We start from the raw sequence: 27,275 nt of genomic DNA, 5'->3' as shown, positions 1-27,275 counted from the left end.
TCCCCGGTTCTCTTTACCATTTAATTGTGTAGCCAGGACATGGGGATGAACATCAGGTCCCCTATTCTGGTGCACAAACAAGATTCTGAGATGATGCAAGGTTTGTCTTAATAACAGTGTCCACAAAATGGCTGCTGCCTGATTGCTATAATTATGAATTCCCAGACTGAAGGAAACAAGATTCAAATAATTTATATAGTGTAATTAAAGTTCATTTTGCTTAACTAATGTGATAAAATAGGATTTTGAATATTTTTTTGGGGTAACGGGTCCCCTTTAAATCCATATGCCGGCGCCTCCTCCCCTGTGTATAGCACAACACATGATTAAACACCTTAGGGGCCCCTAACAACAATTTTCAAATGCTAACCCCCAGAATAAACCCTACCAGGTTTATGTTCCACTGGCAGAGTATGGCACACACAGGAAGCATAGGGCAGGTAGAGTATGGCACACACACAGGCAGAATATGGCACACACAGGGAGCATAGGGCAAGCGGAGTATTGCAGAGGTGTCAGTTTGTCAGGAAAGTAGATAACAATCCGTTTCTATTTCTACTGTCTGCACAATAATGTGCTCATTAAATGGAGTGGAGTTGATGGTGGGAAAAAAACACACACACACCAAAGATTTGGTTGGAATAAATTTAATTTCATCTGTCTGTAAACAAGGTGTTTTAATAGTTTATGGCATTTTCTTAAATGCATATTAAATCAGATGAGTTAGACTGTATCCCAGATGTAACAAAAGTGCAGGGAAAGAATGGACAAATTAACAAGAATACATTGTACGTAATACACGAGACCCAAACAGAAGCAAATACTACATGTCATTACACAAGTGCCATTCAAAAGAAAACCGTCATGTTTTGTGTGTTTGTCATATGGCACAGAAATAAAATGTCGCTATCGCACAACAGCCATTCTAATAAAAAGATGCCCCTGTTAGTTTTTACTTTTGATTAAAATCGAGCGCCGGGGACACGTTAACGGCCATTGCGCTTCGGTCATATTTTTAATAATACAATAAAATGGACCTGACAGATTTTTTTGCAGCAAAGGGTTCAACAAGTTCCACTGCGATGAATAGTGTTTCAGCAGCCGCATTGCCAGTGCAATCACTTGAACCAGCGGCATGTCGGCAGCAATGATGTTTGACTGTACGAAATAAAAGATGGCAGACACCCGCTATAGACGAGTTTGTGTATGCCTGGGAAATGCTATGCTGCAATTGGTCCTATAACGAATATACATTATTATTATTATTGGGAATCTGCATTACTAACAATGGCAAATGTTTCCCTTCTAAACCGCTGCTTAGTTTTCATACAGTGGCTCCTCCCATAATTATACGGCCTACAGGTAATTAGTAATGTAGTGTCATCATGTTGGCTTATCACATACATTTGCCTCCAGCTCTAAGCGTCAGTAATTAACCCTTTATTTCTCCATTCCTGTTCCTTACATTGTGGAATTAAATGGCGGCAGTAGCAGGATGCTCCCGTATCTGCATTAGAAATCGAATGAAACACAAGGGACAATGTAATACATGTGATAGACATTCCAGTCACTTATGTATCACTGCATTTCAATACACCAGCCCCCACAGTCTGGAATATTTAGCACAAGTGATCGCTTCATTAGAACTTGCTGCAATTTTTTTTCTTTTTCTTTAAAAAACAAATAAATCTGGTGCTCCGATGCAGGGCGTACTGTTCGTACAGATTCAATAGACGGCGCATCTTTCTTCTGCTTAAAACATAAATAATGGCTTTCAACGGCTTTAAAAAACAAAAAAACAAGAGTTTGGCATAAAATCTAGTGTGGGAAATTAAGTTGTGATATTGCACAAGCGGATGAACGCCTACAAAAATGACAGATTCGCGGTATCGCTGTCCACGGGAGAGACTTACAGGGGCGTCCGACATTAGCGATGGAAAGGAAAAGCTGGAGTTAGTGTAAGGTGGGACAAGTTTGTTTTTTTTAGTGTTTTTGCCTCAGCAAAGGAAGACTACAATGAGCTGTGTAGCTGTCAGTCTTAGGGGGTTATTTACCAAGCTCCAAATATCCGAACCTTGAATAATTTGTAGTTTTCAGAGCAAAAAAAATAAAAAATTTCCGAAATTTATTAAAGTTCGATTGAGGTCCTGTATAAGTCAATGGGGAAGGTCCCAGTGTCTGCGCTGATGTCCGTTACCGATATCCAATGATTTTGGGTTTCGGCATCATAGTTTTTGCGGGTAAATTCAGAACAATTCGGAAGAAAGCTCAGAAGTTTTCAGGAGTTTTGCCCAATCCTATTTTTTCAGGCATTTTTATTCATAAACAAGGACTTGCTCGGAGTTAGATATTAGAAATACTGAGATAAATCCGGACCTTGATAAATAACCCCCCTTAGTGTGTTTGTTCATAAAGCAGCTAGCCTGGGACGTTCTCCGCGGCGGCTCCCTGCGATTTTCTATCTACTCAGCCGGCCGTGCATTTAATGCGGCAGACTCGATTCATTATTCACCTTCTGCATCAAGAGCTGCACGTGCAGAGGGAGCCAATGAACAGCAAGTTCCATGAATCAGAGGAAAGTCCCTGCATCTTATTGGGTAGGTGTCAGTTGTGAGATCCATTCATTGTTGTACAGACATTGTCTATGGATAAGCTACACTGGGCACGGCAATGGGTATGTGCCGATGAGAGACTGGGATTATTAGTGTTGGACAAATGAATAACTGTACTTTCTATCTACAGTCTGACTAAGGGGCAATGAAAGGAAATGAGGTGCCAGATGCAGCTCAGTAATGAGGCTGGTGAATGTAGAGGCTCAGAGGGAAGGGACAACATTTGATCATGACACAAACCTGATGCTCGATTACACAATGAACCCAAATGAAGAGAAAAATAAAAGTTCCCCCACTAAATAGGGATACAAAGGAGACACAGCTTCATCCCCCATCACCATAGCATTGCTAATAAAGTTTCCAGACAAAGGAATGTCTCGCTGAGACAGGAAAGTTTAGTAGCAATAATGTTTGTTTGTTTTTTTACCCATAGAATGTAAGTCAGCCTAGAACTAGAATCCCATATCTCTCAAGTATTTTGCCATTGCGAATGTCTTTTTATTCAAGCCGCCTCCGTGGACGCCTTCCTTGCCCATTGCAAACACCAAGACTGGAAAAGAAGGAAAAGAAAGACAGAATGAGATTGTGTTCAGTAAATATTCTCTGCAGCAACTTCACTTAAACAGGTGGTTCACCTTTACGTTAACTTTATAGAATGGCCAATTCTAACCAACTTTTCCTTTATTTATTTTTAATTGTTTTTGAATTATTTACCGCCTTCTCACTCTTTCCAGCTTTTAAATGGGGTCACTGACCCTATCTAAAAAACACTCTGTAAGGCTACACATGTATTATTATTGCTACTTTTTATTACTCATCTTTCTATTCAGGCCTCTCCTATTTATATTCCAGTCTCTTATTCAAATCAATGCATGGTTGTTAGGATAATTTGGACCCTAGCAACCAGATGGCTGAAATTGCAAACTGGAGAGCTGCTGAATAAAAAGCTAAATAACTCAAAAGCCACCTTAATAAAAAATGAAAACCAATTGTCTCAGAATATCACTCTCTACACCATACTAAAAGTTAACTTAAAGGTGACCAACCCCTTTAAAAACAGCTTCTGTGTAGAATATTTAAAGGGAAACTCCACAAAAACAGAACTTAAGCTTTTTGAAAAGTAAACACAATTTCAAGCAACTTTGCAATATACATCAATTAAAACTTATGCAGACTTTTAATGATTTTTAATGGTTTCTGACAGTTCCTAAGTCTAGCTCTCTGCTCTCCTGCTGATCTCTCTGACTACTTTGCTGAGCTGGCTGACTACTGTTACTTTTATCAGCAGCCATCTGTCCTTGGCCTGCATCCTCCAAACCCCACAATTCCCTGCACACGTGATTTCAATAAGGAACAGAACATCACAGTGCAATGCATTGTGGGTTATGTAGTTCCTGCATGTTATCTGTAAGCTGTGGAAAAGTTGTTACAATTTGTAACATCAGTGTTTAGTCCCTCCTTCCCTGCCAGGATTTCAAATGATGCAGAAAGAGAAGAACTGTTAAACAGCTGGACTTCAGCATAGAAAATGGCATTTATTCATACTTTTTGGAAGAAACAGGTAACTGTGATGGGTATATTAAGGGTTTCTGTGTTATGTGGGCCTCTTTATCAAATTTTGATTTGGAAGCCGAAGTTCCCCTTTAATTTATAGAATATATATTGGCAGAAGTGTCAGAACTGTCAGCATAAAGATACTGTATATGTGATGTAAAAGGACACAACATCATCGGATCGACAATTATCTGTAAAAAAAAAAAAAAAAAAAACGGCCACTGGTCGGTTCTGCTGCTGTAGCCCTTGGGTCCTGCTGTGTATTCATTTGGGTCTCTTGTATTCTCACGTCTGGCACCATCATCACAATGACAAGGGAGCAGAACTTGCCAAAAGTAAATGGATCTTTGTAAAATTGCAAAAATCTGATTACATTGTAGATCTGAACATTTTCTTAAGAACCAGCCCTAGAAAACGAACCAACTGCACATAACTGCACTGGCTAAAAGGGGCAATATTTTATATAGGGGAGTAATTATAATAATAATGTCTTATTATATCATTATTATACTTAATTAACAGTATCTTTTGTATTATTAAGATAATAGTAATAAAAACACTTGATTATTTTATTTGAATGTTATTTTCTGTTTTATCCTGTTTAATGTTTTCATATTCTAATTAATAATAATAATAATAATAAATACTAGAGGCCAATTTGCTTTTTCTCTCTGCTATATCAAGAAATCTTCAAAGGGCTCAATGACCAGGAGTTAAGCAAATTCTGCTTTCAGTTTTTTTCAACCTAACTCACTATGTAATAGTTATTGGTTTTAAAAAAATGTCTATTGGAAAGTTGCAATGAATTGTTTTCTTTTATTAGGCAATTTTTTGGAATAACAAAAAGTATAACAGAAAAGTCAATTTGATCATTTCAGAAAAAAAAAAAATATTTTCAGTATGATGCTTTTATTACATTATATTACATTTTCATTCTTGTGATAGTTAAATAACATTCAAGCAATTCCTACAGAATGTGTTACCTCTCGGCAGATTTATTAAGGGTCGAAGTGAAAATTTCAAGCTAATGTTTGTGTACCTCGACTCAATTTTCGATTCAAATTTGTAAAAAAATGTTTAAATTAAATATCTAAATCTATTGTGTCTTTTTAAAACTTTGACTTCGACCATTTGCCATCTAAAAGCAGCCCAATTGCTGTTATAGCCTATGGAGGACCTCCTAGAACCTATATGGAGTCAATTGGTGGACTTTGAAAAAGTTTTTTTTTTAAAAAAATACTTCAAAACGAATTTGATCGAATTCAATCTTACTTTGATTCGAACGATCAAATACAGCCTATTCACCCACACAAAAAAATCCCATTACTTCGAAATTCGTCCCTTGATAATCTGCCCCTATGTGTTTCAAGCATTTGCAACCCGTAGCAGCAGATAAAGGGGAAATGTTCTACTGTCCAAAAAGTACATTTGCTTCTGAAAAGTTATCAAGGTTTCTAGAAGCACATAAGAGAAACCTGTAGGCGATACACATGACATCCATGGCTCACACATGTTCCTATACAAACAGAATACTGTTCAACCAATACAGAATCAGATCTCCCCTCCATTGGAGGTATAAGGACCACCCTTCTAGGAGCCGTATCAGACAAGGTGCCTTCATAGCTGGTGTATCACAACCCAATATGTTTTATTTTCATAAATAATTACATTTGTTCCCTGCCATAGATACACTAGCAGAGAGAAATGTCTCATCTTACATGGATGGCCCTTAGGGTTTGTCATTGTTTCAATAAATTCAAAAAAGAAAAAGCCAAAATGCCACCTGGATTATACTCCTGGTCTACAAAATACTAGGTTCTGGTCAACCTGTTTTAATGGCTGAACTGTGCTGAGAGTTTCAACCATAAATCTTCAGCGTGTCCTCCCTATATAGAGACACCCAGGGCCGCCATTAGAAATCATGGGACCCTGTACAACAACATTTTCAGGACCCGCCCACCCCGTCCCCCAAGCCCCACCCCAGATCCCGCTCACTCTACACTGCCTTTAAAAGACCACATAGACATCAGCGCTAAAAAAGGTAACCCCCCCCCCACACACACACAAGTTATAAAAAGCTATTGGTCAGGTCCCCTTATAATTTAAAAAAACTGTGGTGCCAGACCCCCCCCCATAAAAAATTTTTTTTAAAAAAATTGGTGGCCAGGGTCCCCCTACAAGGTAAAAAAAAACATTGGTGGCAGTGCCGCTCTTACAAGTAAAAAAAAAAAATGATGGCCTGGTCCCTACAAGTTAAAAAAAATAATTGGTGATCAGGGCCCCCTAAAAGTTAAAAAAAAAAAAGTAAAAAAAAAATTGATGGCCTGCCCCCCCACGAGTTATAAAAAGCCATTTGTGATCAGGGGCCCCCCTGCAAGTAAAAAAGAAAATTGGCCACATCCCCCCAAATTTTTTAAAAAATTGCTTGCCTGTGTTTTGTGTCTAAGGGGGGGCCTGGCCATGCTTCACTTACTTGATTAGCCGGGCCCCCCCTTTAAGAATAAGTCCCGGTAAATCTGCATTGGGATTGGATCCCCTTATCCAATCCCTGTACAGCTTTACCGGGACTTACTCTTAAAGGACCACAAGGTTACAGGAAATCTTAATAGGAGATAAGCTTCCGTGCACGGAGCTGCTGTGTCATATTTTGTGCAGCAGCACGCTGAAAGCAGGGGGGCCCTAACGAAGAAAAGAAGATGGCGGCCCTGAACTTCCGAGGACAGAATCTGCACCGAGGGGTAAGTAAAAAGTTAGGGGCAATTGCCCTGGGTACCAGGTAGGCTGGGGGGGTAGGGAGTTTTTATGGTACGGGTTGAATTCTCCTTTAAGACTCAAACATCCCAGAAAAAGGTACCTAAAAAGGTTTCTATGATTGGTAGGGGTATGGCTGCCCGAAACAATTTAACTCTAATAAATTTGAATGTACTCACAACTCAAATGGGATGTTATTCAAGAAAAAACTCAAAAGTCTAACGTTCGATCGAATAGGAACAACCCGAAAATCTGAATCAAATTTGAATTGAGTTTTCCTCCAAAAAACTTGAATATCAGGAAGGCTATTAACATCTTCAAATGGTTCAACTGACCTCTGCCATCTTCTATATGAATTCAGCAGGTTTTAGGTGTTTAAGTAATAAATTAGAACTGTTTCCAGGGTTGGTGTGATAAATTTCACATTCAAATTCAAGTTGGTGGTCTTAAAGGGATTCTGTCATGATTTTTATGTTGTAGTATTTATTTCTACATTACACTGCAAATAATTCACTCTACAATAGAAAATGTCATTCCTGAACCAGCAAGTGTATTTTTTAGTTGTAATATTGGTGTGTAGGCAGCCATCTCAGGTCATTTTGCCTGGTCATGTGCTTTCAGAAAGAGCCAGCACTTTAGGATGAAACTGCTTTCTGGCAGGCTGTTGTTTCTCCTGTAACTGCTCAATGTAAAAGCCATGAATATCTTGTAAATGATATCCTTATAAACAGTGAGTACTGATGTCATCAGTTATAAACGGTGAGAAGTGATGTCATTTCTGTCACATGACTCACTGAAACTCGTGTATTATATAGTGGATAATGTACTCTCTACTGTAATAAATGTAAGATATTATGTCACCGAGGAGTTATGTGACCATATAAAAAGCACGAGGCCCAATGCTTTTACACAGGTCACATAACTCCAAGGTAACTTCTAATATCTTTATAAACTTCAGGAGGGGGTACATTATGCATTATAATCTACATTTTGTGTGAAATGTCGGGAGGGGGGTCAGCGTCCAATTCTGGTCTGGTCCAAATCGGGCGCGCCGGTGTCCAATATGGGTGCACCAGCATTCAATTTGACCGCGGCGGCGTCAAATTTGGCGGCCGGGGATCCTGTTATAAATGGCGCTTTCTGACGTCAGAACGCGCCGTTTATAAGGATATAATTTACAGTCTGGTCCCATAGGGAAATGACCAGACTGTAGATTATAATAAATATATATATATATATCATAATAAATGATATATGTTGCAAAATGAGGATATTAGAAGTAACCTCAGAGTTCCATGACCTGTATAAAAACACTCAGCCTTCAGCCTCGGTTTGCCATTTCTCATCAATGGTTCATTTAGAAAATAACACCTAAAAACTGGCAAACTTCTTATTGTTTAAAAAATACCAATAATGGCCTATGTTCTGTGCACAACTAGTTCCAGTCCAACCACCAACAAAATTCTTTATGTCAAGCCAAATATAATGACACAGATGCAATATATATATATATATATATATATATATATATATATATATACATATAATATATATTTACATTTGACACCAAGAGACCTTACCTCTTACGGCTTTTCCTACAGCAATATTGTATGTTGGTTCACCTCCTTGACTCTTTGTCCTGATGTCCATTGTGAAATCATTGTCAATATAGAGGCTGTCTCTTATAACAGAGCATTTCTTTCCTCCCACAGTTAGGCCTCCAGTGAAGAATCCTTCTCTGTCCTTCCCTATGAGCACATCAATTTCTGCAGGCTGTCAAAACAAAGTACAAAGCCATTTGTTTGTTATTGAAGATAAAATTCATTTTAGTCAAATCCTACAATAGTTACAACAACAAACACACATACAGTAATTGTTTGGATTCTGGGAAGGAGAGACACAACTTACAAATATGATGAATGTGTAACACAAACACCCCCTGCTGCACTGTCTGGGAATGAAAAAGCAAAACTCTTTAAAAACACACATTCCTTCTATCTAGAGGGGCAGAATGCAATGACTACAACATGTGCCCTTTAACTACTAATGCACCTTGTATTATAAAAAGGAAACCAATAATTCATGTATATTGCAGAGTGCTCAGAAGTTGTGTTGGGAGTGCATTGATCCCCTTTAAATATAAACGGAGGAGATCAATTTGAAACTAGATGCATTGAATCAAGGATTCTTGATCTTCTTTCAGCAAGATTAGGATCCCATCAAATCCAAGTGCCTGGCCGAATTGAATCTTAAAATCACATGATTTTTTTGTCACACAAAGGATAAAGACAAAAAGTTTTTAACCAGACGCATTGCTCTCTTTGTCCTTTCAAGGGCTAATTTCATATGCAAATTAGGATTCTGATTCAGTTGGTATTTGGACAAATCCTTTGCATAGGTTTCAGGCCGAATCCCAAAATAGTGGTGCATCCCTAATGTACGCATAGTAACCATGTGTAATCTTGTATATAATAATCATGCGGCCCAGTAACCTTTCCACACCTGTAGGATGAAACACATTTCAACTGACCTAAGAACAAAGCATTTTCTCAAATCTTCTTGCTTAATGGTTCAAGCACACGGGCAGATTTGGTGGGATTTAGTCACCGGGCGACTAATCGCCTCTTCTGCGGGCGACAATCTCCCCAAACTGCCTTCCCCCTGCTATAATGTGAAAACGCCAGCGTCAATGCACTCACGGCGCTTCAATTTCCGAAGTTGCCTCACAAGGAAACTCCGGGCGACTTTGGAAATCGAAGAGCTTCAAATAAAGTAGTAAAAGAACAGATCAGCCGATGTTCTGCCCTTGACAGCAATCGTACGAAAATTATGTCTGACAAAGCTGGTGACAGTCTCCAACTGAAAATCACCAGATCAGCAATACATGCAGAGATATTATCGGCAGCCGACGGAAAATTTCTAACCTGTCCGATCGACCAAACGACCGATCTGCACTGGCTATGGCCAGCTTTACTTTCGTATAATAAAGCTTAAGTTTCATTTTCGCATTAGTTCCCCTTTAAACTACAAATTGAAAGCGGGCAAATGAATAATGTTAAATTGTCCTAATTTTACAAACAAAAACCACCAATAATACAATCTGTGAGCAAATAAAACAAATTTGTAATGTATACATTTCTTTGCTCGTGTATATATATATATATATACACACACTCACGAATTCATAATAACTGGAACCCATGTGGAACAGCTCGTAAATAGGATGAAATTGGAATGACGCTGATGGTAACACACTGCTCTTTGTTCAGTGAAGAGGTTCACTTAAAATTAACTTTCATTGTTCTAAAGGAATGTAAACTTTTTTTTGTGCTGTCTTTCTGCAGTCTGTAAATGCTGTGTGGTTGGCAGTCATTCATGCTGAGCCTCACACAGTATTAAACATAATCAGAGTTATGATTTATACATTTGTATTACTTATTCTGTTTAGATCACCTTATTTTCATTTCCCATGCACCAGGTAGCTAAGGTATATGACCCTAGCAACAATAGAACAGTTTAAAGGGATACTGTCATGGGAGAAAAATTTTTTTTTTCAAAATGAATCAGTTAATAGTGCTGCTCCAGCAGAATTCTGCACTGAAATCCATTTCTCAAAAGAACAAACAGATTTTTTTATATTCAATTTTAAAATCTGACATGGGGCTAGACATATTGTCAATTTCCCAGCTGCCCCTGGTCATGTGACTTGTGTCTGCACTTTAGGAGAGAAATGCTTTCTGGCAGGCTGCTGTTTTTCCTTCTCAATGTAACTGAATGTGTCTCAGTGGGACATGAGTTGAGTGTTGTTCTTAGATCTACCAGGCAGCTGTTATCTTGTGTTAGGGAGCTGTTATCTGGTTACCTTCCCATTGTTCTTTTGTTTGGCTGCTGGGGGGAAAAGGGAGGGGGTGATATAACTTTAACTTGCAGTACAGCAGTAAAGAGTGATTGAAGTTTATCAGAGCACAAGTCACATGACTTGGGGCAGCTAGGAAATTGACAATATGTCAGATTTCAAAATTGAATATAAAAAAATCTGTTTGCTCTTTTGAGAAATGGATTTCAGTGCAGAATTCTGCTGGAGCAGCACTATTAACTGATTCATTTTTAAAAAAATGTTTTCTCCCATGACAGTATCCCTTTAAAGACAAATAAAAGAGCTGTAAAAACAAAAAATAACTAATTGTTTCCAGTACTGCTACATAACTGCATTATCCTTCAACTGCTGAAGGCAAGAAAAATTTAGACAAAATGAAAAGGAGAAAAAGAAAAGAGAGAGTGCTGATTAGCATAACACTACACACTTTACTTAGCAAGGTCACTATATGAGTGGATCTGACCAATCTGGTAGGGAGACAAAATCATCTGATCATTTCACTCCCAGGCCATTTATCAGATAACAAGGAGAAGAAACCAATGATTCCACAACCAAACTAGCCAGACTTCTCATTGAAGCCCAGGACACTCAACTACACTTTAGACCTGCTTTTCTGTCTGTGAGTCTGACAAAACCCCCACTTTTTTTAGGGGGGGTGTCAAAACACATTGGGTAACGTATGCAAATAAAGGAGTATTAAACTGTAGTGGAGTGCCCTGCTGTTTTTATTACTTTATAAAATTCTAGGAGATTTCAGAGAGGACCCTGCAGTGAGCACCTCAATAGTGTAACTAGTATGTTGTGATGTACACAATTACTTCACTGAACCCCAACCTACACACTGTCTAGAGTGGCCAAGATGGCAGCCTATATGTTTGTATGGCTTCACTTCACTACCAATTAACCTATTATGTCCAGTGAGATATTTACCCATCTACAAAGTATTGGTGAACTCAAAACAGACTATTAAAATCAATAGGAAAATAAAAATACAAACAAAGGTTGTCCACAGCATTAGCCGTCAGCATTTAATCAGTCTCAACCTCACGCTAGGGATAAACACAAACATCCGGCCATCTCTATTCATGAACAATCGTCAGCTATATTATATTATTCACACGTACATCATGTTCACCAGCAAGTCTCAAGTAAGAAAATCTATGCCTCCCAATGTAAAAAATTAGGGATGCACCGAATCCAGCATTCGGTTCGGCCAGGATTCGGCCTTTTTCGGCAGGATTCAGATATGGCCGAATCCTGCCTGGCGAACCAAACCCATGCATATGTAAATTAGGGGCGGGTAGGGAAATCACATGACTTTTCATCACAAAAGAAGATTTTTTCCCCCCACTTTTTCCTTTCCTGCCCCTACTTTGCATATTCAGTTCGGTATTCGGCCAAATCTTTCACCAAGGATTCAGCCGAATCCCAAATAGTGGATTCGATGCATCCCTATTAAAAATCAATTGATGCGACGACACTTGTCAGTGTGGCAATTGCTGCGGGAGCGTGTTGGGCTAAAATCGATGGACCTGGTAGGCAGGTCTGGGTACGGCTTGGGCTAAGCGGGTTGTGGGTTGTGGGTGTGGGTCTTAAAAAAAAAAAAAAAAAACAGACACTTGCAGGTCTCTACTCTAAAATACACATTAAGGAGAACTAAAGCCTAACTAAAGAAGTAGCTAGAAATGTTGTACATTATGTTCTGGGCTTCTGTACCAGCTCAAGGCAACCACAGTCCTTTAGCAAGACCATCTTCTTTTCTGCTGATTCACTGCACATGCTCTGTGCTGCTGTCACTTACTGAGCTTAGGGACCCACTCACAATATACAGTACACATAGAATAGAAATGTCACAATATAAGGCTGATTAGTAATTAATACAGATAATTAGTACATGGCAGCACAGAAACCAGTGCAACTAGCATCAGAATTATATAATCAGCCCTGTAGCATCAATTTATAATACGGACAAACCTCAATTTGCGACGACCCCTAAGCTTAGCTTCTCAACAGCTGCTCAGAGCCCACTGAGCATGTGAGTGTTACAGACACTTTCCAAGATGGTGACCCCCTGTGACAAGTTTGAAGTCCTGGATCATTGCTGCTATTGACCAGCTGAAACTTTAGGCTGGTGCAATAAGTTCAGTATATAAACTATGGTGTTTTAGCCACATTTATTTTTAGGGTTTAGTTCTCCTTTAGTACACAGCCCCCCTCCCCATATAGTAGTTCTACACTGCACAAACATAACGGGTTTCATTTTGTAGTATCACCAGATTAATATCTACATATTACCTCTTATCACAAAAGACAGAATATAAAGTTATATTCCAATTTATCTCCCTGTCCCAAATGCCAACTGCATCGCCTATAAAATGTGTCCATAGTTCTGCCCATTAAAAGGCATCTCCAATGTGCTTGCACTCTTTTATATTCGCAATGTGCACAAATTTGCCAGTTAAACCTAGACCTTTATTTGCATGCCACCCCCTCCACCAATAAGTGCCTATTTGTGCCAAACCAATGGCAATATTTGTGCCTCCAGCAGTATTGCAGTAGGGAATATTACTGTCTAAATATGGCTAAGAAATGTTTTATTGAGCTTACAATATATACAAAACAAGGGTGAATTATACTGATTTTTCTGCAGTTTGCACTGCTTTCGTAAAAAACTGGCCAAACATCATCCTCCTGTGTAGCCAGCTGTTTTTATTTAAGGTGTGGTTTAAGCAACTTTTCAATTGGTCCTCGTTGTTTTTAATAGTTTTTGAATTATTTGCCACCTTCTAAGCTAAGTTAAGCTTCTTCTAAAGGTCACTGACCCCCTTTAAAAACAACGGCCCTGTACGGCTAAAAATGTATGTTATTCCTACTTTTTGTCACTCATCTTTTTTTATATAAGCACTCTCCTATTTAAATAAGTGTATGGTTGCTGTTGTAATTTGGACCATAGCAACCAGATTGCTGAAGTTGGTGAGCCGCTGAATAAAGAGCTATAACTTACTAAAAAAACACAAATAAAAAACAAACAATCGCAAATCGTCTCAGAAAATCAATCTCTACGTCATACTAAAAGTTATGAAAATTATAATTTAATTTATAGGAGAACTACTCCTTTAATTGGAGAATCTTGTTATTTCAGAAAGCCTGGACACCTTGGGAGAACAGACTTTGCATAAAGATTAGGCCTATGGAAAAAAAAAGCTACACATTTTATGGTTAAACTTGGTAACCTTAAATTATAGCCCCTTAAGGCTCCTCCTACACATGGGGGACATTTACTTAAGGGCAAATCTTTACCTCGGAAGGCTTCGCCACACTTCACACAACTTTGTCAAACATTACTTCGCAGCGCATACGCTTATTCATCAAAATTCGAAGTTACATCTTAGCAGATGAACGCTGGCAAAGTTTCGCCACCAAAAATTCGTCAGCATAAGTATTTCATAGAGAACTTTTGCTACCGTTGAATTTGCGGAGTAACGATCGTTCACCTGAGCGAAAAGGCGCAAAACTTAGTTAGCGCTGAACTCTTTCGCTAATGGATTGTCCTCTACGAGTTAATTGCTGATGTCCCTGCACATTGTCTTTTTGGCGATTTTCTCTAGTGAAGCCCACTTCATTCTTTACTCAATCTGCCCCAAGGACTTGTTTACACTTTTAAAACAGAAAACAATTTGTAGGCTTTACATTTACAAAAGATTTTGAAGCAGTGATATTGAAAACGACGTTGATAAACATCATATAACAAGTGACACTTTTGTTTTCTATGAGATTAGGAATCCTCTTCCATGCAGGATCGGAAACAGCCTAACATGCCCTGGACTAACTAGGTACCAGCAGCCATACATACATACATACATACATGCATACATACATACATACATACATATATATTCTATGATGTGCTGAAATTAACCACACTGTTAAAATCTCAGCAAGAAGCCAGAAAAGTGTGCAAAATACTTTGTCAAAATTCTTTGCAATAGTAATACAACATTTTACAAAAAGATCGTAATTTCAAATGGAATTTCTCAGTCAGTTAATTTTACAGTTTGAATGTAAATATGTAATAATTATGTTAGAATTGTGTAACCTCCTGCTACGGCGCTATACAAGCAAACTAACTAAAGTAAAATAAAAATAAATTAGACCCACCAAACCTAACTGAACCTTAGAGAAGAATACCTATGAAAGGCAATGCAGTCTTGTCTTACTGTAAAGCCTACATCAGATGATTTGCAAACAGACAAATACAATTTGCAAACAGTAACCCGGTCAAGCATAGGCCTCATTACCTGGTCCGATCATGCCCCGTAAACCGTGAGTTTGAGGATCGGACTAGATGGACCTGGAAATTAAACGGGTCCCCATTAGTAAAGTAGGAGAATTGAAACCTTTCAGAGCCATCTTAAAAAACCAAAGATGAAGGCTTCTATGAGCTGTTGTGCAGGGGCATTAATCCAAGTGGGAGCAAGGAGAAATCTTGGGGAATAACCTACACCACAAAAGGGTAACAGATGCAAGACTGTTTTAATACAGTGGAGGGTCCAGAGCGAAGGAACAAAGCTAAAGCCACCATCAAACTTCTTTTTTGTTGCTTGATCGACCACACACTAAATCACATAATTAATAACATTAATATCTAAAGGGACTATGGGTGCATTCCAAGAGGCTACTGATCAGACCAAATTAATTGTACTGCCTTTGTAGCAGACTTCTATTGAAGTGTATAGTGCACCCACAATTCAGTTCTCTGGCACATAAACAGCATCTGTCCCCGGGTGGAAATTAGTATAACATGAAAGTACAAACACAATCAATAATTATACACAAATACATACATTCAGAAGGTGACCAAAACGATGGACACATCACATGGAATACAGCTACACAATATTTGTTTGTTTTGATGCAACTAACAGAAGTCCAAAGAGTACTGAAAACGTAGCTGACTATTTACACCAAATGCCGCACAAGCAAAGAGCAACCCTAACAGCAAGCCCAAACTCAACCATTCATCAGGATAAGCTCTAAACACCACAGACCTACAGCCTCACAAATTGGCATAGAATTGAATCAGTACCTCTGGGTACTTTGTAGGCTACACAAAACAGGAATTTAATGAAAACCGTCATTTGGGAAAACCTCTTAAATCCAAGGCAAATGTCCATCAAATTTTGTACAGTCTGGACAGGTAACTGTGATGGGTATATTAGGGGTTTCTGTGTTATGTGGGACTCTTTAACAAATTTTGGTTTGGAAGCCCTTTAATGTTGCTGTATATTCTTTGGTAGTGTTTAAAACTAAATTCATTGGGGGGGGGGGGAGTGGTTCATCTGCAAGCAGTGGTTCTCCTGGCTGTTCCTTTATAAGCAAAATACTTTGCTTTCCCATGCTTTCCTAGCACAGACCTAGACTTGTGTATGTATAGTAGGTTAAGGCTTGAGACAGGATCTACTGAGGGACACCTGGGAAGGGAAGAAAGAGGCAATAAATGATCCTACTTTTTCCCCCAGCTGGTGCATTTCTTTCCTAAAAGGAACACCAATCCTGACACCACCAAGGAATTTCCTTGTCCCAAACTATCTTCCACTAGGAAAGTAGTTCCTTTCAACAGGCTGGGCCACTGGGGGACACAGTTTAGGTGTAGCTTTGAAATCCTTGCAATAAATGGGCAACACAACTCAAATTTCTTAATAAGGGAGCTTTGTCCGGAGAAATAGCCAAGTCTACAGAAAACAGCAAACAGTTTGCTAGATCTTTTCAGGTGTCCACAAGCTCCATAGTCCTTTACTTATAGCTCGATTTCCTCTAAAGGAAAGAATCTGGAACTGAATATTCACCGTCTTTCGAATCAAAAACTGTTCTCACACAGAAGGAAAATGAAAGGAGAGGGCATTTGTAAATCACTGGGATATCAACTGGACTTGCTGTGTTTTTCCTTTTAGACGTTTCACCAGTCATCCAACTGTCTTTCTCAATTCAGAATAATTTGTAAAGAAGTTCTTTTTTCGGGAATATATACTCTGTAATGTTGCTCCAATCAGCATAATCTGTTTATCATAATCCGCAAGGATGTCATGAAATTAGGTGTTGATTGTATTAGCATGACTGGAGCTTTGAGGTATTAGTATACCTTTCAGGGAGCATTGTATGTGGCAGACAATAGATGTCGCACCCCCCCCCCCATCTTTATTCAAACTTGGTTTTTCCATTTTTAGATATATGACTCCTTTACCACCTCTTTTGAACCAGTCGCTCTACCGGTCTAGAATCTGGACTTGGCAGTCTTCAAATGTGTGTCCTTCTCCTTTAGATGTAGGTACACGGCTGACCTGAGGAGCTGGCTCTTCTGTGCTGTACGTTTGTTTGGTTTCTCCCACAAACAAATCAGAACACTCCTCACTGCACTGTACCGCATACATAATGTTACTCTTCTTGTGCTTTGGGGTTGGTTCTTTTGGGTGAACCAGTTGCTGTCTCAGTGTGTCTCTGGATTTACATCTATCGTCTGCCACATACAATGCTGTTTTGGCACCTCTCCCTTGAAGGTTTAACAAAACCTCAAAGCTCCAATTATGCTAATACAATCAACACCTAACTTCATGACATCCATGGGGATTATGATAAACAGATTATGCCAATTGGAGCAACATTCCAAAGTATATATTCCCTGAAAAAAATATTATTTACCAAGGTATTCTGAATTGAGAAAGCGAGTCGGATGACTGGTGAAATGTCTTCAAGGAAAAAACACATCAAGTCCAGTTGATTTGACTTATTTCTACAGATATACCATGACCTGAATGAATGAGAATCTTCACAAATGTAAATCACTGGGAATTGCCTAATGCTCCTGAAAGCAGAAAGCTACACTGGACCTGGGTGCTTCTTAGCAATCAACGATCCACCTCCTGTTTTTTGTTAGTGCATCAAGTGAAAAGCTACTACTTAAAGCTGCCATAGAAGCAAAGATACATTCATAAGAAACAAAGATTTGTACGATTTTTAGATTGTGTGTGAAGTGTCTATGGCAATCTGTCGTTTAGTCGATCAGAAAGGTTTAAAGATTTATATTGGCTCCGATAAGATCTCTGCATGTATCGGATATCAATGGGCGACTGTCACTGCTATTTGTCGGACATGACTTTTGTACAATTGTTGTCTGTCAATTAATGGCCTGGACATTATTTGATTTATTTTTTTCCTAATTATTTCATACTAAATGTTAAATGGTAGATCATTTGTCCGAAAAAACACTCGTTCTATCTGTCTGTTGAAGAAAAAACATTTTCGTCTATGGTCCGCTTTACATACATCGGCCTGGGAGCATTGCAGTACTAAAATAGTGGATTGCTCTGTGGTGCTTCCTAAAATGTACCCCAGGCTAGTGCAGTTTTCTGGAGCAGTCTGGGATATCAGGTAAGTGAGGGGGTCTAACTTTTTGCACCGCCAGTGATTTAGACTTTCCATCACCTTTAAGGCCCATAGTAGTATAAGGTTGTTCGAGAGACTAATTTTTGTTGCACTGATCCTTTCATCAAGGTATCAAACTCAGCAGCAGTTGCAGGGGCTTTAATTTTTCAGTGCAAGAGCATGAATATGCCCCCTGCAAGATGGTAAACTTTGTTTTACAGCTAAACAATTATCTTAGTGTGGTTTAAATCAATTGTCAGGGAAACTAAATAAGTATCTTTGTTTTCATTATTTCCTTTGACCTTTGTTCTTTCAGGTCCTTGTTTGCTTTAGTTGGCTACCTCTAGGGATAAAATGATGGCCCCAGAGGAATAGTAAAAGTGTTTGCACGTATATGTAAAACTCTCTATAGCAATCCAGAGAGAGCTGTATCTCATCAGTGTGATGAACCAATGACCAGCAGCTTGCATAAAAAACTGAAAGGGGGGTGAATATATATGCTTAAGGCAGCTATAATACAAGATTAATGGAACTATAATAGTACATAGAACTCTTTTTATTAACAGAACCACAAAGTTCATATCTGATACAATAAGCAGTGGTGACAGGGACACCACCTTGCGCTCTTCATTTGCTCCTGTTAACCTGGAAATAACATCATAGATTACTTTCACTTGGCTTCATCAATTGGCACCAACGCGGATACCTGAACTCTGCTTTCACCACTTCTACTTATGGCATCTAGAGGGGAACAAAATAGCCATAGAGGCTGGCACAGAAACAACGGAGAGATCTGTATATTAGAAAAGGGGAGATTTCTTCAAATATTTCAGTAAATCATAAAGCACTGGTACAGAATCTCACATCCAGTTAGGAACAAATACTGATGAGTAGTTAGATCTAAGGGCCACTTATTAACAGATATAGGCTCACTACGTGCCCTTCTGTCTTGTTGGAAAATCTCTTTCACATGATTCTCTGTAAACACTTCGGAGGCTAAAAAACTGGGGGTAGAGTCTTGCGCGGGTCCATTTTTTGGAATCAGTACTCGACTCGTGCCCGCATTCTTACCCGCTTGGACCCGCTACCCGACCCACAAGTACCTTATCCGCAACCCAGACCTGCAACCATCAAGAATCAGGAAGTGCCGCCGTAAACTGGAAGTGACATCATTGGAAGTAGGCGTGATCAGAAAAAAAAAGGAGTAAAACAGGTAGTGCTGTAATTGTAAACCGGAAGTGACATCATAGGAAGTAGGCTATTGAGAAGACCCACGGCCCAACCCGCACCTGGAACTTCTACCTGCAATCCGCAGGTTTTTACGGGTAACCCACGGGTACCGACCCGCTGCAGGACTCTTAACTGGGGGTGTCTGGTGGAACATGGAAAAGACTAAGGACCTGCCAAAAGCATAGACAGGAAGTCCAGTTAAAGAAAAAGAAGTGAGATATTGAGACAATACCTATGTATTTTTGAGGAATCCTGCCATAGAAAATCACTTTTTTAAAAAATTGATACTTGCTGACCAGACATTTAGAGTGAAAGAAAGCTGAATAAAAGATTAGGCAATTATACCTGCTGTAGCTATGTCAGTGGTACAAAATTAAAACTGCAGTCAGCGCTGTGCCTCCATGCTTAGTTCCAATTGCTTCACAGTTTGCAAAGTTTGCCATATTTTTGGGTATTTGCACTAAAATCTCCCTGTGAGCATGGCGTAAATACCCTGCCTAACTAGCTAAAAAGTTCAGAACTCCTGCCAACTCTTTAAATGCTTGTAGTGTTTTATTTTGGTTAAGATCCATCAAAAAATATATAAGTAGTTTTGTTTTGTAGTACTGAGCTGAAAACGAAGCAGTTCTCACTTCTCCCTAACAATTAATAAAAGCTTTATTTTTTTACTTTCAGGATTGGGACTTTGTGATATTTGGGGGGTAATTTGAATACAAATTAACAGGCGCCAGATGTTTTTGCAATTAAATTATTTAACATAACACAAAACAATAGCAACAGTCTCAGTTCCAAAAACTGCTCACGGTTATTGCTGCCAGGAACTAGAAGGTAGCTGTCCCAAAAATAGGGAAGAATCTTGGCCTCTTCTGGACCTGACATTTAAAAAGAAAAAAAAAGACAAATCCATAAAAGACTTCAGCTCCTAGGAGCACGAAGACAACTGGAAAACAAAGCTATAACCTTGAGCTCTTATTCCTGACCTACGATTCATGCGTTAAAGAGCTCCTTCAAATACGTCACAGAGGTGAGTCTTGGAACCTGCAATTTACAAAAGGCAAAAAAAGTACAAAAGCAGTCATAACATGACTTGACCTCAGTAATGTGAGAGACAGATGGTGTGTAAGGACAAACATGGCGTCACTGCGGATGTCCCTAAATACCAAGCCTCGCATATAAGCCATCCACGAGACTGCTGTGAATTTCTATATTTTCAGACTATAAATATATACAGCTGTTTAAATTAGCAATTCCATTGATCAGATTATGTTCAGTTTGATATGTGTGCAATGCATTTAATTTAATTAATGTTTACACAACAATTTCACCTGCCAATAAAAGCTCACTATATATATATATATATATATATATATATATATATATATATATATATATATATATATATATATATATATATATATAAAATATATACCAAAAAAACCACTTGTATGCGATGACCCAGTCTCTTAAACTGGCCATAGACGCCAAGATTTGATCGTACGAATCTCAGTTCCGAACCATTTTTGGGCCGTATGTGGAGTGTCCTGTCATTTTTCGTGCGTTGGTGATCGGTCGTTCAGTCAATTGGACAGGTTAGAAAATTTCTGTCGGCTACCGATAATATCTCTGCATGTATTGCCAATCTGACAATATTAATTGGAGACGGTCACCAGCTTTTTTCAGACATAACTTTCGTACGATTGCTGTCGGGGCAGAACATTCTCTGATGTGTTCCTTTACTACTTTATTTGATCTGAATGGTTAATGGCAGATCGGAAGAGTGCACTGAACAATCGCTCATCTAACATCGAAGGTCTATCTGCACATCTATGGCCAGCATCATGCTAGAGCAAAATGGGCAAATTTCCCGGGGGAGCGAGCACACTGCAAGCCAGTAGGACAGAAATAGAATCATCACCAGAGACATTTCCCTATGAAGGAGGAAATATTCCCCACTCCACACCAAGAAAAAGTGTTCTTACATGCCACAGGCCAGCATTGGACAGGTTCAGTTTGATGGCAATAATCGTTTGCAACATATAAATGCAATCCAACCCATTACATTGAGTTAAAAAAATCAACCTATCCTCAGCTGCCCAAACAGCTCACTTTTATAACTGAAACATCAGCTATGGCCACACACCGCATGATCACACTATGGTATTGTAATCAATATGTTCCATGAATAAACATCTATTGTACATCGCTGTGGATCACATTTATTAGAAAATCACAGAGCTCCCTATTTGGCCACTACTAGTTTGGTGTGCCAGTAAATGTGGTGTGGAATTATAAATACAATGTTTCATACAAGATACAACAAAAAGGTAGAAAATGTTGATTAGTATCGCAGGTATGGGGTCTCTGGAAAACCATCATCCAGAAAGCTGTAAGGCTAATACAGATATGCTGTTTCTCACAGAATTCTCGGGCTCCTCTGTCCACACTGACAGCCACTGCATGCAGACAAACACAGCAGATTGCATTTTTGTGCCAAAATCCACTTTTGGGTCTGCAAACAAAGGCTGACATAGTGCCAGTCAGCATGGAGAAAAGAGCCTGTTTCTCACCCTGTGTTTAAACATTTATACTTGTTATTATAGGTCTTGTTATTCAGGCCCTCTCCTGTTCATATTCCAGTCTTTCATTCAAACCATTGCCTGGTTACATGTACTATAGGCAAAGTGAGAATCCGACAGCTCTTACCAACTACTGGTCCTTAATAATGGCATTCTGACATTTCAGAGTGAAACCAAAAGTAGGAATTCTGAAAAAACAGGCCCAGATAACAGTGTATATGTTCTTACTCTGCACAAGGGAACATGCCGCTTTAAGTTCTAAGGATGGGTACAGAAGAGGAGTTCCTTGCCCTTTAAGGATTAACACAAATTAAATCTAACCCTTAATTTGAAGTAAGTAAGAGCATTCTTGCATTCATCTTGCCTAATTAAATCAGCAAAAGAAATATCTATGTACAGACTGCTAAAATAACGACAGCTTTTCCACTGTACCTCGTATTAAAATGGAACTATCACGAAAATTACAATTTAATATAAGCTTCCTCGTACTGAAATAAGAAACTTTCTTAATACAATCAATTAAAAATCAAGTTTATATTCACTATTCCTCTCTCAGCATCTGTTTTCATTCACCAGTTGGGTGTCAGATGAAGGATCCAATATATCTTATAGGGGGAGCTCCCTTTTCTATCAGATGATTAAAACCTCACTCAAATAATTGATTCTAGTTCAAACACAACCTAACAAAATAACTGCCTTTTGCACAAATCCTGCATGTAGAGAGACATGATGTCTGGTGATTTTAATAGAGTGAGCTCTAATACATCTTCTAAGCAGAAGGAGCCCCCCCCTATAAGATATATTGGATCATTCATCTGACACCCAACTCCTGAAGACTGAGGAGAAGCCAAGAGAGGAATAATGAACATAAACTTGATTCTTTCATAAACGGTACAGAATTTTTAATTTTAACGGATTGTATTTAGAAAGTTTCTTAGTACGGTATACTGAAGCGAATATTAAATTCTCATTAAAAAAAATATCCCTTTCATCTCTGTAAATGATAAACAAAACTAGTAAATGATTTAATGCTATATATAGGAAATAAAATGAGTTTACCTTCGACTACAGAGGTTAAACCAGGAGTGCTCATACTTTACTAATGCAAGGTATACTTTTATTCATGATTTCCCATTATGATCTACGCCCATAATAGCATTGTTAGCATTCTCTTCCATGGAAAATATTATTTAAATACTGATTTATGAGAAAAGGTATATTTAACAAACAATTATTTCTTATGTAACCTTAACATAATACATATGTGAATGAAAAGAATGAAACAGGAGGGTGATTTAGACAAGCTGTTTGTTGACAGTGTCTTGAGATCTACTGATCACCAGCTAAAGGTCTACTGGGAGATCCCGATATACTTTTTGGACAACCCTGGGTTAAACTGTGCTACACAGCAGCAGCTCTCAGCACTTTGGCAATGCCTAATAACTGCAGAGTCATACCAGGCCTAAATATTCTATATGCAACCCATCCAGTACGCACGCCGGCCACAAATGTGTCATCTGATAGGCACTAGCAGCCCTGCCAGTCAATCTGACCAGAGCATTGCCTGACTAACCCTCCCCCAGAAAGCTTACATAAGGATAAATCATAGGTGATCAGCCAATAACCATAAAGAAGCAGTGAGATCTCCCGCAGCCCCAGGGTGTTGCTGACCCTGCAATCTGCATTAGAGAGCTGCAGTTCAACAGCCATTTGGTACTGAATAGTAACCGTTTAGACTCCCCTGGCCTAAAAAATATAACATCTGTGTACTTCCCTACCATAAATAAGACTGCAGAGTATTGTTCTCAATGTGCCACTCAAATTCATCACTCTGTCTTGCAGTTTGATGTTAAATGGCAACTTCAGATAAATAAAAAAAAAAAAAAGATTTCTAATCAACTTCCAAATACAGGTATAGGATCAGTTATGAGGAAACCCCGTTATCCAGAAAGTTACAAATTAAAAATGATTCCCTTTTTCTCTGTAATAATAAAACAGTGCCTTGTACTTTATCAAAACTAAGATATAATTAATCCTTATTGGAAGTAGAACCAGCCCATTTCGCTTATTTAATTGTTTCATGATTTTCCATTACATTTAAAGTATGAAAATCCAAATTACAGAAAAATCCATTATCCGGAAAGCCCCAGGTCCACAGCATTCTGAATAACAGGTCCAAAACCTGTATACAATAAAATGTTTAAATTCTTTAGTTATTCAGAAATGTAAATGCAACTGACCGCAGCATTTGTCAGTCACGTGCTATTTACTGCACTGCTGGTCCTGACTATAAAAACCATTGAAACAATTTAGCAAGTGTCAGTTGTCTTCCAACCTAGATTCCCCTTTCCCAGAGGTTCTAGGAGAGCAGACTTTTGCTACACAGTTTCAGTGGTATATGTAGCAAAGACGAGCAGTACAGGAAATGGAAGAGGAAGGAAAAAACCTGCTTTTGATAGGAATTACATTTCCAAATAACTACACAAATTAAAGATGTAGAGGCACATTTATCATAGGTTGAATTTCGAATCCATGCCAGTTTTTTACAACTCCCATAATTTCGACCAATCAAAATGTGTTGATAAAATTGAATTTTCTCAACTCGGACGAATTGAATCAACCCGAAAAGTCAGGAAGGCAGCAAATATCACCAAATTGATCCCTGGACCTCTCCCATTGACTTATACAGTAATTTGGCAGGTTTTAGGTGGCGAATAGCTGAATTTGAGTTCTTAAAAGGCCAGAGTATGATATATGTAAATATATATCAAAATTAGAATTAAAACTTGAATCGAGTTTGGATAATTCCAATTTTCACTTCTACCCCTAATAAATCTGCCCCTTAATGTATATTGGAAGGTTGCTTCAAATGTTTACATTATTTTTAAGTATAAGACTGGAGTTCGTTATTTAAAGTTGTCTCTATATGTGAACCTATTCTGCATAAATGCTATGGGGAGGAACCGGTTTTATGTTGATGATTTGAAAAATAATAATGAAAGACGGGCACCGACACCAATGTGCAATATGAGCTTTCCAAGGGCCAGCACATTCTTCACGACTGGGTATGCCACAACTGCAATGGAATGACAGAAACTGGCAGATTCATTCGGCACCAACCAGCACAGTTATTAAAGTTTTTGGGCTTCGTGCCAAAATACTTCAGCTTGGATTTGAAATATTTAACATAAAAATGCATCTGTAACGTGAAGCTTTAAACAGGGATTGACTGACAGATTTAAGAAACAAGTTTTATCATAGCTAGAGAAGAAGCCCAAGAAAGAGCAAAGTATGATATGATATATTAGTACGGTATATGTACCCCTCCCCCCCTATTCAGCAGGATGCCATTGTGAATGCAGCAGAATGTTTAATTGTGTTGTCAAATTCGATTTCATCACTTTCTGAAGCACAAATCTAAATGGCAGAGTGATGCTTATAAGAGAGATGAGAAAAGAACCACAAGTAACCAACAATGAGGTCGGGCAGAGAGAATACAAAAAAAAAAAAAAATTGTACATGTTACAGAGGAGAAAGAAAAAAATCAATGGGACCACGCCATCTTGCAGAAGAACATGGAGAGAGAAGCGGGGGCTGGGATTCACGAAAGCTGCTTACGTCAGTCGCTTTAAATCTCATCCACGACAGCGGCTGGGTACTATGCAAATGACTTGTGTTGAGTCAACGGCATGCTGGCCTGATCCTACACATTTCATCCTACACCAAAGATGGGCATGCGGCAGCCCTCCTGCTACTGCTCCCACAATCCCACTGCAGGGGGGCACCTCTTCATCCCTGTTCTATACAGATTCATTTGCAGTCTGTCCAGCTACAGACTAGAATTCAAGAGGCAGCAAATGAAGTCACAATTCCAAATGAAGTCACAATTCCAAAGCACATGGGGCTCAATAGAACTCCCAGCCAGTGGCGTAACTACAGAGGAAGCTGCGGCTGCAGGGGGGGGGGGCCCACGAGGTATAGTGGGCCCAATGAGGCCCTAAATAATGAGCAATTTCAACATATACTGGTAAAAAAAAAGAGAAACTCTGGTTATGTTGGGGGCCCTAAAATGAATTGCCTTTGGGGCCCAGTAACATCTAGTTACACCAGTGCTCCCAGCAGCATCCAGCAAGAGCCCAGTGGTGTCGTTCAACCACAAGCTGAGAGGCTGCATTTACTACACCAGGGGTCCCCAACCGCCGGGCCACGACCCGCTTCTCCCGCCGAGCCCAGTGCGCAAAGACGAGGCGTGCCGAATTGGACTGCCAACCCCTCTCCCGACTGGTCCCCGGTCCAAAAAAGGTTGGGGACCCCTGTGCTACAAACCTTCCTTAAAGGAAACTGCTGCAGTGATTGCACCTATATAAGCCTTGAACAGGGATACAGAAGAGAAGGCCCTTGGCAACAGAGGAATAATGGATGTCAGTGAGAGGGGGGGATGCCCAGGCTGTGGCTGAACTACAAACACAGGGCTGAGAGGGGAAAATCATATTATATATATATAGAGATATATAGGGATATATAGGGGGACATGAGTGCTGTATCTCACTATAGGAGCTCTATTCTACTTGCATTTCCATTCCTTCCCCCAGAGGGCCCCCCTGATGCTGTTCAAATGCCCTCTCTGTCCTCCTCGGAAAACCCTACGACTCCAATAAGACAATACAAGGCCAATGCGTCCCAGTGAGACAGAGCAGCGAGTGTATTGGCTGCGCTATTCTCTGCCCGTGAATGTGAAGCAGCAGCGGGCCCTGTTACTAACGCGGCTCGAGTCGCACTGAGGCCCCTTTTGTGCAGCACAAATGCTGAAGCCCCGTTGCAGGCGAGGTCCCGCCCCCAGGCGGCAGGTGCAGCAAATAACCGGGCACAGGCGCCTATTGGGCATCCTCATTCCTCTTACCGTTATTATATGAAAGATGCCCCCCGGAGTCGTCGCCCACACGTATTTGGCGTCCACGTAACCGACAATGGCGGCCTCCTGGCAGCTGCCATCGGCCATCAGCATATCCACGTAATCCTGCCAGCCGGACATCTTCAGTGCGGGTACAATAAAAAGGGGGTCGTGACAAGGCAAAAAATAACGGTCCGTCACTAGAGCTTGCGGGGGGAATAGGGTGCGGGTGGCCGGTGATGGGGAAGGGGGGTGAAGCGACTCCGTCACGGCCGGAGATAATCTGAGCTCAGACAGCCGGCACAAGCCAAGGAAATAGGGCAGCGCCCGGGTGTAGTCCCCCTCCCCCTATCTTTTTCTATTGC

At 39.5% G+C, this 27,275-nt stretch overlaps 1 protein-coding gene across 1 annotated transcript; it reads right to left on the bottom strand.

The window, feature by feature from the left end:
• Window positions 1–631: 631 nt before the first annotated feature.
• On the bottom strand, window positions 632–27,275 carry LOC108717462 (profilin-2). Its single transcript, XM_041564949.1, has 3 exons — window positions 26,920–27,275; window positions 8,498–8,690; window positions 632–3,162 (listed from the first exon to the last, which is right to left on the bottom strand). Exons 1-3 carry the CDS (start codon window positions 27,049–27,051, stop codon window positions 3,065–3,067), a joined length of 423 nt encoding a protein of 140 aa, XP_041420883.1. The 5' UTR covers window positions 27,052–27,275; the 3' UTR covers window positions 632–3,064.

Source organism: Xenopus laevis, chromosome 5S, assembly GCF_017654675.1.
Source record: "Xenopus laevis strain J_2021 chromosome 5S, Xenopus_laevis_v10.1, whole genome shotgun sequence".
Taxonomy (NCBI): Eukaryota; Metazoa; Chordata; class Amphibia; order Anura; family Pipidae; genus Xenopus; species Xenopus laevis.
This window is presented reverse-complemented; position numbering and strand designations above follow the sequence as displayed.

What these genes read in the sequence shown, in the direction of transcription:
- LOC108717462 (XM_041564949.1), bottom strand. Translation starts at nt 27,051, where the DNA reads ATGTCCGGCTGGCAGGATTACGTGGATATGCTGATGGCCGATGGCAGC. An exon ending in GCATCTTTCATATAATAACG is followed by an intron (nt 8,691 to 26,919) that starts GTAAGAGGAATG and finishes TTGTTTTGACAG; the next exon opens with CCTGCAGAAATTGATGTGCT. An exon ending in TGTAGGAAAAGCCGTAAGAG is followed by an intron (nt 3,163 to 8,497) that starts GTAAGGTCTCTT and finishes CTTCTTTTCCAG; the next exon opens with TCTTGGTGTTTGCAATGGGC.